The sequence below is a fragment of the Epinephelus fuscoguttatus genome, linkage group LG19 (assembly GCF_011397635.1).
Source record: "Epinephelus fuscoguttatus linkage group LG19, E.fuscoguttatus.final_Chr_v1".
Lineage (NCBI taxonomy): Eukaryota > Metazoa > Chordata > Actinopteri > Perciformes > Serranidae > Epinephelus > Epinephelus fuscoguttatus.
Window position 1 is genome coordinate 14114318 of NC_064770.1, and position 19162 is coordinate 14133479.

A 19162-nucleotide genomic window follows, 5' to 3' on the forward strand; every position below is an offset into this window, starting at 1 on the left:
TTGTCGCTTGGCTTAAACTAATATTTACAACACACAAGTTGGTTCAGTGCTGTGTGATGTGGGGCCTACCAGACCAAATCCTTTGTAGGGTCCCCTGGAGTCTGGAGAACTATAATAAGTTTGACACCCCTCTAAACAAAGTACATTGTCAGTTGCTGCACCTCCATTTCTGTTTGTCTGTGGTGCTATTTTTCTCTAGAAAGCATAGATTTGTCAGATAATAATAATAATGCATAATGCATACTTAAACCCCTTTCAAGTTGAGCACTGGGCTCTCTTAGATAATCTTTATTGCAAAGTAGCACAGCTTTACATTATCCTCCATACTGATGTGTGTATTAGAGAGCTTGTTAGTGGCTCAGATTGAGTGTTTTAGGGAGGCTTGCTGCTTGAGTGATTCAACAGTGAAGCTCATTGAACGGCCGGCTCACGTCTGAACCAGCGGAAGGGCAGACGGGGGAGTTCCCAGAGCAGCTAGCCAAGCTACGAGCAGCCCAGCAGATGGACATTATTTACTCTAGGCTCAGCTTAAAGCAGATCCATCATCAAAAAGTCAGCGTCCTATCAATCCTCCCCGTGTTCTTCTATGGACAGCAGGTCCCTCAGCCCCCTGACCTGAACTCCTCTTGGTTTTATTTCAGTTTGAACAGACTGCACTCCAGCCACCACCCTGACAGCATGTGGAGCTTCATCTCCCAGCAGGCTGCAGTTTCCAGTGCCCTTGTTTATCCCTGTGTGGTTTAATTAGCCCAGATGAGCTGAGTCAGCCTCAGCAGGGAGTGCAGTGTCTCCTCAACTGAACCAGGTCCCTACACTGTGCAGACGTGATGGGCACACACTGCACAGGGATTCTTCCCCCATCTCCTCCCATCAATTACCTATTTCCCCCAATCCAATCCCCACACCTTCTCCCCTCCTGTGGCTTTTCTTAGTATATCATCCAGAGGCCAGCAGTTGGCCTCTGGGGTTCTATTAGCACACTGCTCTGTCCAGGGGGCCGCAGGGCAGCCATGATACTCCTCCTCACTTTAACATAGTGGACAAACATTAAAAAACAACATGTTTCATGGTGTAAAAATGAACAAGATGGATATAAGTTTGAGCAGTAGGAGAAAACAGATGGCTGTTGCCTGGATACCCAGTTTTCTCCTCACTGCGTTGCTGACCAAACTGTGCAGTGATGGAAATAATAAATGGATGTGTCTCTATGTTATTTGTTAAAGTGTAACCTTTGGTTCTGCAGATGTGTCTCTGTAAAAACATGTCGACAAGCTTCTTATTTTTGTGATTTCTGAATTGCTTAGAATCCTAACTTAAAATTAATTAGTAAAACCTCCCACTGCGTGCATGCTGTATCAGGATTTTTACATTTTGAATATTTTTTAAAAGTTAAGCACACAGAATTTCAAATCTGTAACTTTTTTAATTAGTTCAACTTCAGCTACACACTGACCTTTTTTTAAAAGTCATCTGAAGTTGCAGCCGCCTGACCTCTCCCATATCAGATTCGTCAAGCCATCTTGATCAAAGTCGCCTGTTTACACACTCAGCACCCGCCCCATGTTTCCCCTCAGCGGCAGAGCTACAAAATGTTTGCAGTGCGGAGAAAAGCCCTTCAAACACATCACCGCCCTTTGAATCTGTGATGACATTCAACTTCCATTGCTTCATATATCAGTGACTTTTTTTTTTTTTTTTTTAAATCATTCACATCACAGAGTTTTGTTTTGGATCACGTCGGCGCTCATGTACAGAAAACCTGACATTTTCCGACAACCAACGCAACCAGTGACACCATGCTCACCCACTATGTCTATTTTTAACAGCATCACTGATGGGGTGATGCAGGGTGTGAGAGGTATGCAAAGACGTATTGATTTATGGAACTCTCTTTTATCTCCTCTCTTAGAGGAGAAATTAGAAAAGAGGCATGTGAGTTTTTAACATCTCCCTTTTCCTCACTTTGCTTTGTATCTGTCTGAACTCTATGCCTCCTGCTTTCTATTTTCTGTCAATGTACCATCCATCATCTCCGATCTTGGCTCCCATTAGAGCTGGAAAACACGAAAGTAAAGCCCAATAAGCATTTGAGTGCAGTTCTAACATCTTGCCGTGCCATTGCACTCTGTATCTGCTGTTATTAAATCAAAGCAATGGTGAAAAAGCACTCCAAGGAGCTCCTGAAAGAAGCAGGAGGATGTTTCTTCAGCAACAGGTTAAATCAAGGGCAAAGTTGAAGTGGAGAGTCCTCGATCCTTTTATCTTTTTTGTGTCACTTCCCTTTGTGGTGTTTGGTCACCGTGATGTTTGTGTCGGTGCAATCTCCTGTGTGTGTGTGTGCGTGTCAAAGTTTTGCTTTTGCTTCTTGGGCATTTAAAGCTCTTCCTCTTTTTGTGCACCAGACATTTTCTCAGAATAGTGAGGACAAATGATACAAAGAGGTTACTGTTTCATTTTTAAGAAGCATCTCAATTCATTAATTCTGGTGCTGGTGAACCGTAGTATCACGAGTGACACAACCTGTTTCCGCAGTGCTCATTTGCCTCTGTTTAGAGGATATTTTCTTTCATTTTCAGTCTTGTTGTAAATTGTGATTTGTCTCTATGACTGCACAAAGTAAATTTGCACCCAGCAGCAAATTAGAATAATAACATTTTGTGTAAACAGGGCAAATAGAACATTCTAACTTGGCACAGCGTAACAATGTCGCAGCCTCAGTTGGTGAATTGAACTGAGATTGGTTTATATTTTTTATTTTTTTTATTTATATTAATTTAATAAAGGCGAGCATACAAACAAACATATCACACACAACAATATAATAACATAACATCAAACAAAGAAACACAAATGAAAACAAAAGAATAAAAGATAGGACAAATTAAAATATATAGGATCTAGGATATTCAAGAGATAAATTTACAATAGCATCACATTAAAACAAACAAGATAAACATATGAAAGAGCATATTTATAATTGTATATAATCCCACTCTTCAATAGAGGAGATTTTTTTCCCATTTCATATTATGTAGTGCTACTTTACAGTTATTTGTAGCGATTATTTTTTCCAAAAGAAATTGGCTTCACAATATATTTTTGAACAAACTTATATCTAGGCTAGTTCTTGATTGAGCTTTTAATATAAATATTTTTATATTATTAATATTTTTTTTAACAAAATAATTGTATTTGTTATCTGGGGACAATTTTCATCCAAATCTCCCAACATAATATTTAAAGGTATACATTTAAGACAGATATCCAATGTCCTTAGCTAGTTTTGGATATTGGTCCACCAACTTACAACATAGGGACAATAAAAAAATAAATGCATCTGGTCTTCCTCTTCTTCATTACAAAATCTGCATGATGATGACTCTACAATATTAAACATATTAAGTTGCTTTTTAGTAGCAGTATTTTTATAAAAAAAAAAATCTTCAATTGAAAAATTCTAGAGTAAAAATCAATTGTTGTTTTATAAATTGTTCTGAAAAATTGTTTCCAAGGTATCAAAATATTAAATTTGTCTTCCCAAAAAGTACAGACTGAGTGCGGAAAAGCGGTAAGGCCTCTGCGCTGTAATTTTTTTTTTTTTTTTTTGTTAATTTTTCTTCTAGATAACCATTTCTGACATCTTGTAATAGGTGCACAGACTTGCAGTTTGTATCCACTACATTTTAACTCCCGTTTCCAATTTATTGGGACAGCTGAAATCAACTGACTGAAGTTAAAGATATCACATATTTATCCATACAACCTGCAAAATTTATGATATTAAAGGAAATCACCCGTGCTACCTAGTATGTCGTTTACAAAAACAATTCCATTTCTCCAAAATGTTTCCCATAGAACAGGCTTCTCATCTATTAATACTTCTGAATTCATCCATATCACTTGATTTTGAATATCTTCTGGGGTGTCAGGAAGATAGTACTGGAAACTCAACCAAGCCTTTAGTGCATCTTTAAAAATGGTGAAAGGTTCACTAATATACCTTTATATAGCAAATCAAGATGGTAAGATTTTAATGGGAAGAATAGAAACAATTTACAGTCAAAGAAAAAACACACTGACAATAGGTTTTGATTTGTTCTCCAGGAACTGTTATGGTAAATTTTATCAGTGGTTTATATTTTTACATAAATGTGCCTAGTGTAGGTTTGACGACTTCATATCTGCACTACTAAGTTGAAAGTAGGACAATGTATAAACTAAAAGTGTAGAGAAGCAGAGTTCTGAGGGCGTGATTCAAGGGATAGTGCACCCAAAAATGAAAATTCAGCCATTATCTACTCACCCATATGCCGATGGAGGCCCTGGTGAAGTTTTAGAGTCCTCACATCCCTTGCGGAGATCGGCGGGTGGAGCGGCCAGCACACCTAATGGCAGATGGTGCCCCAGACTAACGTCCAAGAACACAAAATTGAATCCACAAAGTATCTCCATACTGTTCATCCATAGTGATCCAAGTGTGCTGCAGCCGCGACATAAAAAGTTGTTTCGAAAAACGTCATTTGAACTCTGTTTTTAGCCTCACTGTAGCCTGCAGCTCTGACTGCTTCTCTGTAAATACAATAACAGCATCATACTCCTCCATGAAAATGTGTTGACAAGTGTCTTGTTTTTTTGATTGTTAAATTCAGTTATACAACAGTTAGTTCCGGCCCTGCAATGTGATTGGTCGAGAGACAGTAAAACCGTGATGATATTGGAGTACAACATCACAGTTATTTCACTGTGTATGTATCACTCCGCCTCACAGCTGCGTGCAATCAAATCAAAACTGACGGTTAGTGTCAGTTCGGTCAGCAGTTGTGTTGCATCCCTGGAAAAGTATTTAAACAAACTTCCACCAGATGCAAATGCCCTTTATCTGAAGCCCAGGATGACAGCAGCTCATACAGACAATATCTGGTACACTAAAGCTCCGCTGGGAATCAACTCATTCGCACAGATGCTGCCGAAGATGTGTGAAGAGGTGGGGACAACAGCTATCTACACCAGTCACAGCCTCAGGGCAACTGCCATACAGAAGCTGTCAGATGCGGGTCTTGAAGCTAGGGAGATCATGACAGTGAGTGGGCACAGGTATGATGTTGTTTTAACGTAGCCTACGTGTAAAGTTAGTCTTCTAATTAGGAGTCGGGCCCCAAAATATACCTTTTGTCTTGCCGGTCTGAGAGCTCATTAAAAAGCTACTGGAAGCCATCCATGGAGAGCAGGAAACGATGAAGCAACATACTGTCAAATCAGAAGGCGTGTACAGCCATGCTAGCGGAGCTCACAGTGACAATGCTAACATGCTGATGTTTAGCAGGTATTGTGTTTCCCATGGTCACCAGCTCAGTTTAGCGTGCTCGCATGCTAACATTTAGGGCCTGTCCCAATACCCACACTTCCCCAAGAAATACCCACTTGCACATGGTTGTGCACGTTCACACTTAGGCTAATGGAAGTGGTTTCCAACACTTAAAACCCGCCCTAGATTCCAAGGGAGCCCCGACCCACACTTTCAACAAAGTGGAAGATGAAATTTCTCAGAACACCTTACAAAGTCAGCAACTTTGGCCACTTTTGGAAAACAGTTTGTGCTCAATGTTAAATATGGATCCGGATATGGACGGAGTCTTCTGTCCGTGCGCCGCGTTTCTTTCTTCCGTATTTCTGCACGTTTCCATAAAGCTTACAGATACGGGCCAAACGGAGCAGTACCACCGGAAACCGTGGGGGCAGTGTTGCTGTCACTACCCGATACGTAGCTCTAGTGAGACACGAAGAAGAAATAACAATGGCGGAACTTTTTGAGGAAAGGAATTCTCCATCCTCCAGTCGCAATGTATTTAACGGCCTCACCGACTACCGCCTCCTACTACGCTGCCTCTGTTTTTGTCTTTTATGCAAGAGGTACATTATCAATATCTCCTCCACAGTCGCCATGTTTGTTTTTGAGTTTGTTGTTGTCATAAACTTTTGACGCTGGGCTACACCCTGGTGGATACATTGGTTAACATCCATGCCAACATGAAGGACGCATGGAAGTATGTGGGCAGTGACGGTAACATCATTTGAAACGGACATATACATTTTCGTACATAAAGGGAGCATAAATGGGCCTTTACCCGAACAAAATTGATCAGAACTAGAAGACGTCGTAGGCGCCTCCTGTTTTCAGTATTTCTTCTCCATTGATTCATCAGACGGAGAAGAATAAACATAGCACATGCCACAACACAAGCGCTGGAGCCAGCATTTACAAACTTGAATGACTACCGGTATCTTGCGTTGCTACTACGCGTGACGTAAGCCTGCACGTCGGCCACACCGATTTGCATGAAGTGGTGTCTCATTTCTTAGGGAAAGATCTCTACTCTAATATTTCTCACTTCCCTCATCAAGGGTTATCTCACAAAGAGGGCACTCAGTACCAAGTGGAAGATTTAAGTGATAGAAAAAAAATAGAAAATGATTTTGGGGGTTTTCAGGGGTATATATAGCAAAGATCCCAATTTTAATTTAATGTGAGCTCTTTACACACAATAGTATTCTGAGGTGGCAAACTGAATCACTCGCAAGAGTCTATTCTCCACCAAACATATTGTTGGACAGCCTGTTCCCTCCAAGGCCCCCCTCCCACTCATGGGCCCCAGCATAACTGCCTGCAGTTTTTGTATTTACGCCCCTGTGATGGACTGACCAACATTGCTAGAGCCACACCAGTAGCGTAGCTAAAGAAATAATAATGAAACATAAAATAAAATTGTGTCTGTGATTAGGTAAACATACGTACGCACTTATTGAGGAAACACTTGTGTTCACTATGACTTGAAATTGAGCTTCACCTCGCCAATTGTTCACTCCTTCTCCATGTGGTCAACATTCACACTGTCATCCACACAACCAAACCTGACACATCTGGCCCTGAGTGTAACACAAATTGAGAGAAATGTGAGATGGAGAGGAAGTATAGGAAGAGGTGTGTTACTGACAAACATGCCTGTAGTTGTGTGTTGTATGGCAGGCAGGTGGAGACAGGAAAGCACGGAGGCGTCTTTATAAACAAGCCTGTACATTAACCTACACCCTGCGACAACCAGCATGAGTCACCAGGTAATTTATTTTATTTTAAACATATGTAAATCAAGACTTGTGCATTTCACAGACCAATTTTCTCATTTCCCCCAGCGGATCCTCTCCTCCCCCTCTCATGTTTTCCCACAGCGAAACACTTGAAATGCTGAAGGAGAACGGAGGTGAAACCAGAACACCACCTGAATTTATTCACTGTCACACAAAGCAGCAAGATCTAAGTTATGATTGTAGCAGCGGGAGATAGCATCATAATTCAGTCCGCCTCTCTCACTTTGTTGAGTCGCATGAAGTCAAATGAGTGTGATAGTGGTGATGAAATACATAGTAACTACAAATCTATGGAGCTATCTTTGATTCAGCTAAAGTCTGTGGTCAGAAATAACAAACATTGTTATCCATGATCCTCTTGATCATCTCCTGATACGGAGAGCTGAACTGACTGGAGCACAAACAAACACAGCAAGTCCTGTTTGCTCTGATCTTTTCTCACTCACACACACACACACACACCCACCCATAAAAACTCATACACACTTTCTCATTGTTTCTTCTCACTGACAGACACAGAGTGGAAATATAAATATCTCATTTTCACTTACAGGAAAAATCATCCACAAGCATCTTTACAGCCACACCATATTTATCCATGGGACGATCAGTGTATTCACTGTTAAATATATGTTTGTGTCATCGCTGATTGGTCTGTACGCTGCACACATTTACATAAGCATCTATCTGGTAATCTGATTTGAATATAACAAGCCTGTTTAATGCAGTAAATTTGGACGGGAATTAGAGCTGAAACAATTAGTTGATAAAAAGATTAGATGGCGGAGCCTCTCAGTTGTGAAGATTTGCTGCTTTTCTCTCTCTAAAATGATAGTACACTGAATATCTCTGGGTTTGGGGCATGTTGGCAGACAAAACAAGACATTTAAAGACTGGATATTTTGGCTTTAGAAAAGTGTGATGAGTAGTTTTGGCTATGCACCTTAACATCTTACTATATAATGAAGAAAACTCTGTCTGTCTGTGTGTCTGTTCCATGTTTTTCTCCCGACTGACTTTGTCAATCCATGTGAAATTTGGCACAGTGGTAGAGGGTCATGGGAGGATGTGAGTGAAGTAATATTACATCAATTGACCAAAGGGGGCGCTATAGCAACTGATTGAAATTGCAAACTTTGAATGGGCATATCTCATGCCCCGTATATCGTAGAGACATGAAACTTTGCCTCTCCTCAAGAGGAACAAATTTGCATCAAGAACCCATAATTTCCGGTTATATAGATTTTCCGCCATTTTGAATTTTTGAAAAACACTTAAAATCAGATAGGAATCTCTTCCTAGGAAGTTTGACCGATCTGCATGAAACTCGGTGAACATAATCTAGGGACCAATATCTAAAGTTCCCTCTTGGCAAAAGTTGGAAAACTTACTTAAACTGAGCTTCTATAAGGCAGTGAATATTGCGGAGGGCGTGGCTCATCACATAAATGTGTATAACATCTCAAGGGTTTCACCGATCACCACGCAACTTTGTAGGCATATGACCACACATAATCTGAGGGGACCCCTCCATTATTGACCCGATCAAACAAAATGGGGGCGCTAGAGAGCTAATTTCTTATCTAGGCCTAACCGCCATATCGATTTTTACTAAACTTGATCGATATGTAGAACAGGACGCCTCAAGGTGACTGAAGAAATTTAACTCTAATTGGCAACTGGGTGGCGCTATAACAACAGAAAAATGCTTAAAAATGGCTAAAATGCGACCGATCGCTGTGGCTCCCCCTGTGGCCGAATGGTTTTTTTTTTTCTAATTTTTGGTATGACTAAGTCATGGTATGGTATGCTGTACATAATCACGGAAACTGTCGGTCTGTCATTCTGTCTGTCCCATGTTTTTCTACTCAGTCAATCTACTCTACTTTCAATAAAGCAATCGTACTGTCAAATTCACAAAAACTCTGTCTGAATACATTGCTCTTCTTAATGGGTTCAGTTGACCATTTAATCTGCAATTTCCTATGACCTGTATCCCAAACACACACCATGTGAAAGTATACATGGGCAACTGTGCACTCAATGGGTGTGGACTAGTTAATCAATAAAGGAAATAACTGTGAGTTACAGTCCTGGTGAGAATTTCACCCATGGCTTTATTTCTTCTTAACAATCCAGTGCCTCATGTATCCTGTCCAAAACAGACCCACAAAAGACCTGACTGACATTCATTTTCAAAGAATGAAGCGCTATCCATAATAGATCTGAAGAAATGTCAGCACCAGTCTGAAGTAGACCCAATGATTGTTAGACCTAACCCACAATGTGGTTGACCCAAGCAGAACAGCCCAGTCACCAGAGTAAAATGTTGGGGTTGTACATTTCTCTACATGTTTTCTGTACATGTATATGAGCTGAGTTTCTCATCAGGAGGAGGGGGTGGTGGGTGATGTGACACCTAGGAGAGGAGGCTGCAGATGGCTGCTCAAGACCATAAAAAGCATCTGTTTGGGACATGTGCAACAGCAGGTACTTTTAAAGGTACACTATGCAGAGCTGTCTGTTAGTTTTTGTAAACACGCTCACCAGCAAAAATGAAAGTGAAGGCCAACACCAGACTCAATCTTGTTTGGCATTTCGCCCTGCTATGTTTCCATTTTTTCAGTCTCTTGGATGCCAGCTGTGTCTGATCTGGCACCTGATTGTTACCTTTTTACAAATCCCTGACTTCACCTGAGCACTCAGGTTACACACCCATAAACATCCAAGCAAAGAAAATAAGAAGAAAATAAGAGAATACAGGCAGACGGCAGAGTCTCTGCAGATAAATAGACCACCACACATTTCTCTGACAGTTAAAGACATGTCCAGCCGTGTTTGTATCAGCCAAACTGGGTATTTTAAGCCCAAACATGATCTTTTCCTTTAACCTTAACCAAGTGGGGTTTTTTTGCCTAAACCCAACCCCATCACCACAGCGCTGTCACAACAACAAATTAAAACTGAAACACAAGGAAACGTACAGTTTCAATATATACACAGCACATGAAACATGCAAATGTAACATATCCGTGATTTGCAGACACATACAGTTCCATCATTTATTCTGGTGAATGGGTTAAACAAAGAGACAACACCAACAGCTTGTGGGAATTGTGGGTACATTTTCTCAAACCAACAAACCTAAAAAAAACCCCTGCATTTTAACTTTAAAGTCTCTCAAACTCTATGTATTATCCCCATATTTATATTGTTATTGTGCCTTGCCCATCTCTATGACAACTGGCTTTTCGCCTCGTCTTTAAGTGTGGCCATGCAGAATTAACACTTTTGCTTTCCAATGTGGGTGGATGATATGACTAGCTTGTTTCCTGAAATATTCTCGCCTTTAAAATCAGTGTAAAATCACACAAAAAAGTTTTCCTCCATATAAGTTATCTCGTCTCTGCTGACTTGTGCTGTTGCATTTTGGTCTTCTGATATTTTTATCGTTCCTGTTTTATGTCATGTTGTTCTAAGAGTGAAAAACATATCCGTGACATTTTCAAAAATCTATTTTCAAGTTATTTAAAGGTGGATTTTCACATCATCACGGTGGCTCTTTGTGCATCTTGAATGTCGCCTATATTGACTGGAGCAAAAAGCTTTTCGAATGCAGCTGATATTGACTTAGGAAATGCTCAGTCGGTCCTCATTTCTAATTTTACCCAGCATTCACTGCAAAAGTCAAGTCTAATATACACTGACTGGTCACTTTATTAGGTACACCTTGCTGGTATCAGGTTGGACCCCCTCTTGCCTTAAGAATTGCCTTCATTCTTCGTGGCATAGATTCAGCAAAGTGCTGGAAACATTCCTCAGAGAAAATTGGTCCATAATGACATGATAGCATCACACAGTTGCTGCAGATTTGTCGGGTGCACATCCATGATGTGAGTCTCCTGTTCAACCACATCCCAAAGGTTCTCCATTGGATTGAGATCTGGTGACTGTGGAGGCCATTGGAGTACAGTGAACTCATCGTCATGTGTCAGAAGATGGGTACACTGTGGTCATAAAGGGATGGACACAGTCAGCAACAATACTCAGGTAGGCTGTGGTGCTTAAACCATGCTCAGTTGGTACTAAGGGGCCCAAAGTGTGCCAAGAAAATATCCCCCACACCATTACACCACCACCACCACCACCAGCCTGAACTGTTGATACAAGGCAGGATGGATCCACGCTTTCATGTTGTTTATGCCAAATTCTGACCCTACCATCTGAATGTCGCAGCAGAAATCAAGACTCATCAGACCAGGCAACGTTTTTCCAATCTTCTGTTGTCCATTTTTGGTGAGCCCTTGCGAAATGTAGCCTCAATTTCCTGTTGTTAGCTGACAGGTGTGGCACCTGGTGTGGTCTTCTGCTTCAGGGTTCAACGTGTTGTTCGTTCAGAGATGCTCTTCTGCATACCTTGGTTGTAACAAGTGGTTATTTGCCATTCTCTTCTGACCTCTTGCATCAATAAGGCATTTTCATCCAGGGAACAACCATGCCACATTCAAAGTCACTTAAATCACCTTTCTTCCCCATTCTGATGCTCGGTTTGAACTTCAGCAGGTCGTCTTGACCATGTCTACATGCCTAAATGCATTGAGTTGCTGCCACGTGATTGGCTGATTAGCTATTTGTATTAACGAGCAGTTGAAGAGGTGTACCTAATTAACGTGGACGTTTACGTTACAGCAAGAGCTTTGGATGAAAAATGTTCAAGACATAACAGCTGAGTGCCAGGAAATATCAGTTCAAACAGTCACCATTGTAGTGCTGTGAACTGTTTACCAACAGCAGCAAAGCTATGTTTAGCTAGTGTGTTATTAAAGAAAATAACATATAATTTAATTTCTGCCTGTGCACAATCATGTTGAGGTAGTTGTCATTCTGTCTTTTTTTTATTATTATCAGCACATTCCTCAACAAAACAACACAGAATATGGCACACTCTGCCACAGCCTGATAGCTTCCACCTCTTTACTGTAGAACTCTATCGTTGTACAAATGCCATTAAAAACACACTAAAGAGCCATACTGGGCGACATATTCCTTTATCACACTGAACAGCTAATGTAGTTAGTGCCTATGTTTTCCTGGTGTGCAGGCTGCTCGGGGATGGAGTTCCTTGTTTACACTGTTTAGAGTTGGTTATAATGAAGGAATTTGTCACCCAGTGCAACAGTATGGCTCTTTTATGTGTTTTTGATTGTCTTTGGACAACAGTGGCTAATTATGTAAAATGCTATGGCTGCTAATGGAGCATTAGTCCAACAACTATTATAAAGACATGTAGTTTAATGTCTTGTGTTTTCCTTTTACACATCACATTAACACTAACAACTGAAATATTTGATAATTTAAAAAAGCATCTTAGACCAACAGCACATAAAAGTATGTGGACAGGGGTGTCCCTCATTTTTTAACCTTTATGTGCTGTTGGTCTAAGATGCTTTTTTTCTGGGTTGGTTAAGTCCCTTAGTTGTAATTAAGGAAATATGTATGTTTCATACAAAGATACTCTAGACTGCTATTTAAGTGTGTTTACAGATTCGTGGCAACAGTTTGAAGAGGGGCCTTTTTTTGTTTCTACATAACAATGGCTCTGTCCATAAAAAAAGGCTGATTTTAATCATAAATTGTGGTTATACCCAATTTGTTTATTTTTGTTTACGCTGCTTGACCTCGTTTAGCCTGCTTTGCCAAAGAAGGACCAAATTGGCAGGTTTAAGCTAGTTAATGACTTGAATTCAGCCTGAAAACTGTCGGTGAGGTGTAGCCTGATTTGGCCCCAACGCACTAGATGACACTAAATGGCCAAAAGTACGTGGACGTCTGTGGGATGAACTGAAATACCAGCTGCAAACCTGGCACTTATCACCTAACATCATTTACCAACCTCTCCAAAGCTCTTGTGGCTGAGTGGGAGCAAAGCTGCAGCCAAAAATCTGGTGGAAAGGCTGAAACCAGAAGAGTGGAGGCTGTTACATGTCATTGTTTGATGTTCAGCAATCACATATGGGTAAAATGTTTATTTGTACACATACTTTTGCAGACAAACTCCCACACGCTGTCTCACTTGTGAAGGAAATACTTTTATTGCAACATTTCAGTAACTAGACCTTCATTAGATAAACAGTTTTGTGACAAACAGAAGCCCTATTAGGTAGGAATTAAGAATGCAGTTGATCCTATAGGACCTATTTAATGTACACCTCTTGGGGGATGTTTATGACCATGGATTACTGGACGGGCCCACTGGGCAAAGTTTCAAAGGCCCCCTGGCCTCGACCTGCAAAATGTCACTCGAAGAGACACATACCGACCAGGAAGAGACTCAAACCGACCATAAAGAAACACAAAACGACTACAACGAGATTCAAATAGCTTAAAAGACACACAAACACTTACAATGATTACAAAAGGGGCAAAACAACCAAAAGGAGACACAATATGACCATGAAGAGACACAAAACGGCAACTAAGAGACCCTGTGGGACTACACAGAGACTCAAATTGACTACGAAGGGACACAAAACGGCTACAAAGACACCCAGAGGGACCTATGAAGAGACTTAACATGACTACGAAAAGACTCAAAATGACCACGAAGAGATACAAAAAGGCCACAAAGAGACCCAGAGGGACTACAAAGAGACTCAAAAGGACCAAGAAGAGACTCAAAATGACTATGAAGAGACACAAAATGGCTACAAAGAGACCCAGAGGGACTACGAAGAGACACATAACAACCACAGAGACATATAATGACTATGAAGAGACTCAAAATGACCACGAAGAGATAAAAAAGGCCACAAAGAGACCCAGAGGGACTACAAAGAGACTCAAAAGGACCAAGAAGAAACTCAAAATGACTATGAAGAGACACAAAACGGCTACAAAGAGACACAGAGGGACTACGAAGAGACTCAACATGACTACGAAGAGACTCAACTTGACTACGAAGTGACACATAACGACCACAGAGACATATAATGACTATGAAGAGACACAAAATGACCACGAAAAGACTCAAAATGACTATAAAGAGACACACAGCGACTATGAATAGACACAAAATGACTACAAAGAGACATAAAAGGACTAAGCAGAGACTCAAAATGACTAAAAAAACATAAAATAATTACGAAGAGACACACAATTAACTAAAAAAAGAGGCTAAACATCAATGAAGTCTGTGTTTCTTGCTCCTGTGTAGGAAAGGTGGTGGGGCCTTTTGCATATCTGTGCCCAGGGAACCATTGTCCCGTACCGTAATCCACCCATGTTTATGACTGTCACTATACTTTGTGTTTTTACCTTTTTACTTTTCCTCTATATGTATAATATTGTAGCTTGTCACACTGTAAATAGATGTTTGGTATTTATGCAGTCCCACTACACCTGGGGAATGTAGTTGACTGCAACTCACATCCTCTCCGTACTCAAGAAGGCTTCTCTTTGTCACAAAACGGTTTGCCTGATCAAGGTTTACTAAGTAAAATACCAATGAACTTATTTCTTTTGAAAGTTAGACAGTGTGTGGGAGTATGTCTGCAAATTGTTTCCCACTCGTCCCTCTCCTGCGCATCTGTTTTGAAATAGATGTGCAAAGTATTCTCCTGCTCTTCTACACATACTTATACAGAATACTATATGCAGAATATTGCCTTAAAAATGTTGTGCTGTAGTCGCCTTTCCCTTTGTGTACAATAAATGATGTCAGTTCAATTAAACTTTGTTTGTGCTAAACACACAGAACGCTAATAGCTTACTAATGGCACAGCGAATGCATTTTAAAGGACAAGTCACAGAGTGAGAAGAAACAGGAAGGACATAAAAGTTGTCTGTCATATACAAGTACAAGACCTTCATTACACAGGACATGATGCTATATTTTACGGAAGCGAACGGACACTGCACAGGAAAGGACACAACAGTGATTTAACTCCACACACACATCTAAACACAGAGTCAGCAGGCTGTCATCAGCGTGCACATTTTATGCACTCTGTATTTCTGACAAAAACAGACTCTGATTATCTCTCTCAAACAGCCAATGCTCTTTTACTCACACAGAAAAACACACACTTATTCGGAATTGTGGTTTTCAAACACCCACAGCCCTGAAAAAGGCAGGTTTGAGCCCTTTGTATATTCTTTAACGTGAATGCATCCAAGCTGTCAGTGTATCTGGCACTGCAGATGTTTGATTGATGAGAGTATCATAGTAGGGTAATACTGCTGTGTGTTGTGAGACTGGACGTGTTGAAAGGCTTCACTGTCCATTGGTTGCAGAGCACCTCGAGGTGTCCGGCTGATCGTCTGGCAGGGGAAAGCCTTGATTGAATGTCTGGGAGCTCACCACTGAAAGTGAGGGCATGGAGAGAGAACATTATCGATTTCTACAAAGACCGCTCTCTCTTTTCCCATAAACGTTATGGCTCTCTTCGTCCTTGCCCTGTGCGAGTGTTTGTGCATACGAGTGCTCTGAATGGCAGGATAAAGGTCCTTTCATCTATGGCGTCAGCGCCGAGCCTTTCTTCTTCTCACCTGTGTTTGATGTCGAGACAAATAGGACGGCACGCCTCGGAGTGTTTGTGTTATAATAAAGAATCTTAAAACCTTTGAGTCAAAGGAGCCAAATGTTTCAAACAGGAAATTCAGTTTTCAACTCTCTGCAGAAGCATCTGTTGAGTGTAAACAGCTTTTTCACCCTCGACTCCCTGAGCAGTTTATCTGAATCAGTCAAAAATCCGAAGACATTTAAGTTTTTTTTTTCTTCTCCTGCACATTTCTGTTTGTTTATTGACTGCATTAATCATCTAACCGGGTCTCCCCATCTGTCTTCCTTTCCAGAGGATACAGCCTTTGAGGCAGGTGTGCGGGTGCAGATCCACAGTCAGGCAGAGCCCCCGTTCGTACACGAGCTGGGATTTGGCGTGGCCCCCGGCTTCCAGACTTTTGTAGCCACGCAGGAGCAGAGGGTAGGTGTCCATGACTTCCTCTTATACACAGTTAATAGCTTTTTTTTTTTTTCCATTTCTCCTCCTCGTGCTGTTTTCCACTTTTAATCCACATGTTCAGCTTATCGGTGAGAGATAAAAAAAAAAAAAAAAAACCTCTGTGATAAATTACTTGCCATACGAGGCATGATGGGATTGCATGCGTGCATGTGTGTGAGTGTGTGTCCCAGTACCCTCTAGACCCTGAATTGGCCCTTGCGGTCTCTTGGGGATGGTTGACTGACAAATGATAACTTCCCCCGCCATCAGCAGCTGTGACCTTGTTGGCAGAGAGGTGCTTCACTCCAACTCAGCCCCCCATCAATCAAACTGAAGCTTTGTCCCATCGCACAAGGCCGATATTAAAGGCTGCAGGTCTTACAGATATATACAGCCAAAGGTATTTAATGCAAATAGCCTTTTCTCCGTCACCAGAAGCTGCTACTTCACAAGTTTTTTCTAGTTTTTCTCTCTGAGTTTCAGTGAAGGTGTTCCCACACTGCCAGGCAGAGTGTCTCTATATTGTGACTCCTCTCAGGCATGTCAGTTAGGAATCCATTTTACCAGGGTTATTAGCTCTGTCTCGCGTTGTAACTGTTTTTGTCTCCATTTCTTTGTTTTTCTTGCTGTCTACCTCTTTCACTTTCCCTGCTCCCAAGTTAAGCTTTTGAAAATGTATTGTCTGGCTCAGCTGTGGGAGCTGACTAGATTGCCCTTCTTTTAGCAGACAGATTTCTGTCAAGATAAATCCGATGCCTTTTCATTTTTAAAATGGCCTCTGTCTCTGGCATATCAATGCAGTCTCTGCTCCTTTGGCAAACAGCTGCGAAGAGTGAGTGTTTACAAGCATTTAAACCTGCGATAGCTGTTTTTTTGGTCACATGGGGGCAGCAGAAACAAGCTGTGAACACGACACTGACATATTAACCCATTTTAAATTGATGTGGGGAGCAAACAGTCGCCTACTTACTCATTCAGCAGATACAGAATAACATTTGCATTAATTTGGAGTCGTGTTTCTGGCCACCTGGCAAATGTGAGTGTATTCCACTAAATATCTGTCTCTTTAGCCACTAAATGCGCCGCTGTGTTTACCAGCTAGTTGTTAACTTTGTGGTTTTTAGAGCTTTTTTACTGAAAACAGCTGCCTGCTGGATTAAAAAACAAAACTATGAGAGTGGTTAGAGTGAAGCTGACAGGCACTATAAAGCTATGTAGAGATGAGGGGAACTGCAGAGTCGTTTTTTGTGGGTTCATCACGACTCTGTATGGAATCAGTGCATGGCGTAGGTGTCTCTCTGTTCAGCTTAAAGCTTGACTGGCTCGGCTGCTCAAAGATTGTGGATAAACACTTGAGTTTCCAAACTGTGTAAACTAAAAGAATGTTGTCTTTGGCTGGTAATACTACATCTGACCCTTTTCACATTTTATTTGAAAGATAAGTTCTTGCCATCCCACAGACAATTTAGAATCTCACAGGCAAGATTGAACAGGTAGAGGAACTCTTTTGTCCTTTTGTGAAACTACTAAATCAGAGTCTGAGTTCTTTGTTCGATTAAAAGTGCACGAGTACAAGGAAGCTGTCAGGCCATCAGAATCAGAATGCCTTTTATTGTCATCGTATCATGAAAAAAACGCAACCAAATTAGGAGATCTCCTTCTGAAGGGTGCAGACAGTTAAAAACCATATCCTCCATACATTCAACCATCAAGTCGCCACAATAATAATTTATAAACAATAAATAAGTGTAATAATCATAACCATGGGAAAGGGAGAGTTTTGCTGTGACAGCAGGTGGTTGAAAGGCCAGATGGTTACAGCTAACGGTGCATTTTCACATTTTAAATAATTCCATCCAAAGTTCAACTACAACTGAAGCAAATACAAAGTAGCCTCGAAACACTTCCACCACAAAACATCTGATTACTTGTTAAACTGTGCGCTTCCATCCACCTGTTTTAACCTCTTGCACTCCACCCCCATTTTTTAGCGACAACACCTAAAATGACATACCGAAATTAAAATGACTGTAGCCTCTGAACTGCTCTGACTACATGCATGCATGAGGTCTTGCCAGAAAGCAAACTCTCTGAAGTTTCTTGTGAAAGTGTCAGAAACACTCTAGGTGATACAGAGACAGAGTAATGGGCCTCTGAAGTCAGTAAAAAGTTGAAGATTTTGCCTAAAATAAAATAAAAAATGATTTTCAGGATGAATAACTGTCTGTGGCTTCATCTGAGCAGGTAAATGACACTGTGGGGCTGTAAGCACACTATCAGTGAACATTTGTTTCAGGTTTGAAGAAGATTGCGCAAAGTATGACCATTCTACAGTGTTTTTTCCATGAAAAGATCCAGGCGGAGCTCCAAATGACAGAACGCTCACTCCGCTTCAAAACAGTACTATCAGTGATCAAACAACACTCAGCCAGCTTCAAACATCGTACCTTATTGAAATCAGGCATGATTATGATAGCTGATGTTGTTTATGACAGAAAAAAATAATAAAATATCACCAAATAAAGTCATATGAAACGTGAAAGTCATGATCCTACTTTCTAGGCGGTATATCCCAGCCAAAAATAGTGTTAGGAGTGAGACTCTTACCTTTTATAAACCAGCTACGTATCCATTGATGGCTCCGCATGAGATCGCGAGTAATCCTGTAACTTTTCCCCTCGAAAAACGGCATGACATCACTTGTCACCACTCATCGCAATTTTGGACTTCGTGTATTTAGGCTGCTCTGGTGCGAAAACCATAAGGAATAAAAGAAAAATGATGACGGATTCAGAAAGCTGAGAGCTCCCTGAATCCGGTGATACCAAGTATCACATGGTTTGATGACGTAGTGTGCCTGTGAGATCCCATTTAACAGAGGAGGGAGGGAGCACGGACGCCAGCGTCCAAACAGTTTGCGCATGAAAAACACTTGAGTGGAAATGCCCAAAGTTTTTTAAAAGAAATATCAAAAAAACAGTTTTTACGCTTGAGGGAGGTGGAAAAATTGGTCTATCGAT

The 19162-nt window shown here is 41.0% G+C and overlaps 1 protein-coding gene across 3 annotated transcripts in view; it reads left to right on the forward strand.

The window, feature by feature from the left end:
- The window catches only part of asic2 (acid-sensing (proton-gated) ion channel 2), a 527665-nt gene that overhangs the window by 470604 nt on the left and 37899 nt on the right, over window positions 1–19162 (forward strand). For all 3 annotated transcript variants that reach the window (XM_049561232.1, XM_049561231.1, XM_049561230.1), the window contains one exon: window positions 15997–16124. In XM_049561232.1, the coding sequence (XP_049417189.1) occupies window positions 15997–16124 (128 nt within the window). The remainder of the gene's footprint in view (window positions 1–15996; window positions 16125–19162) is intronic.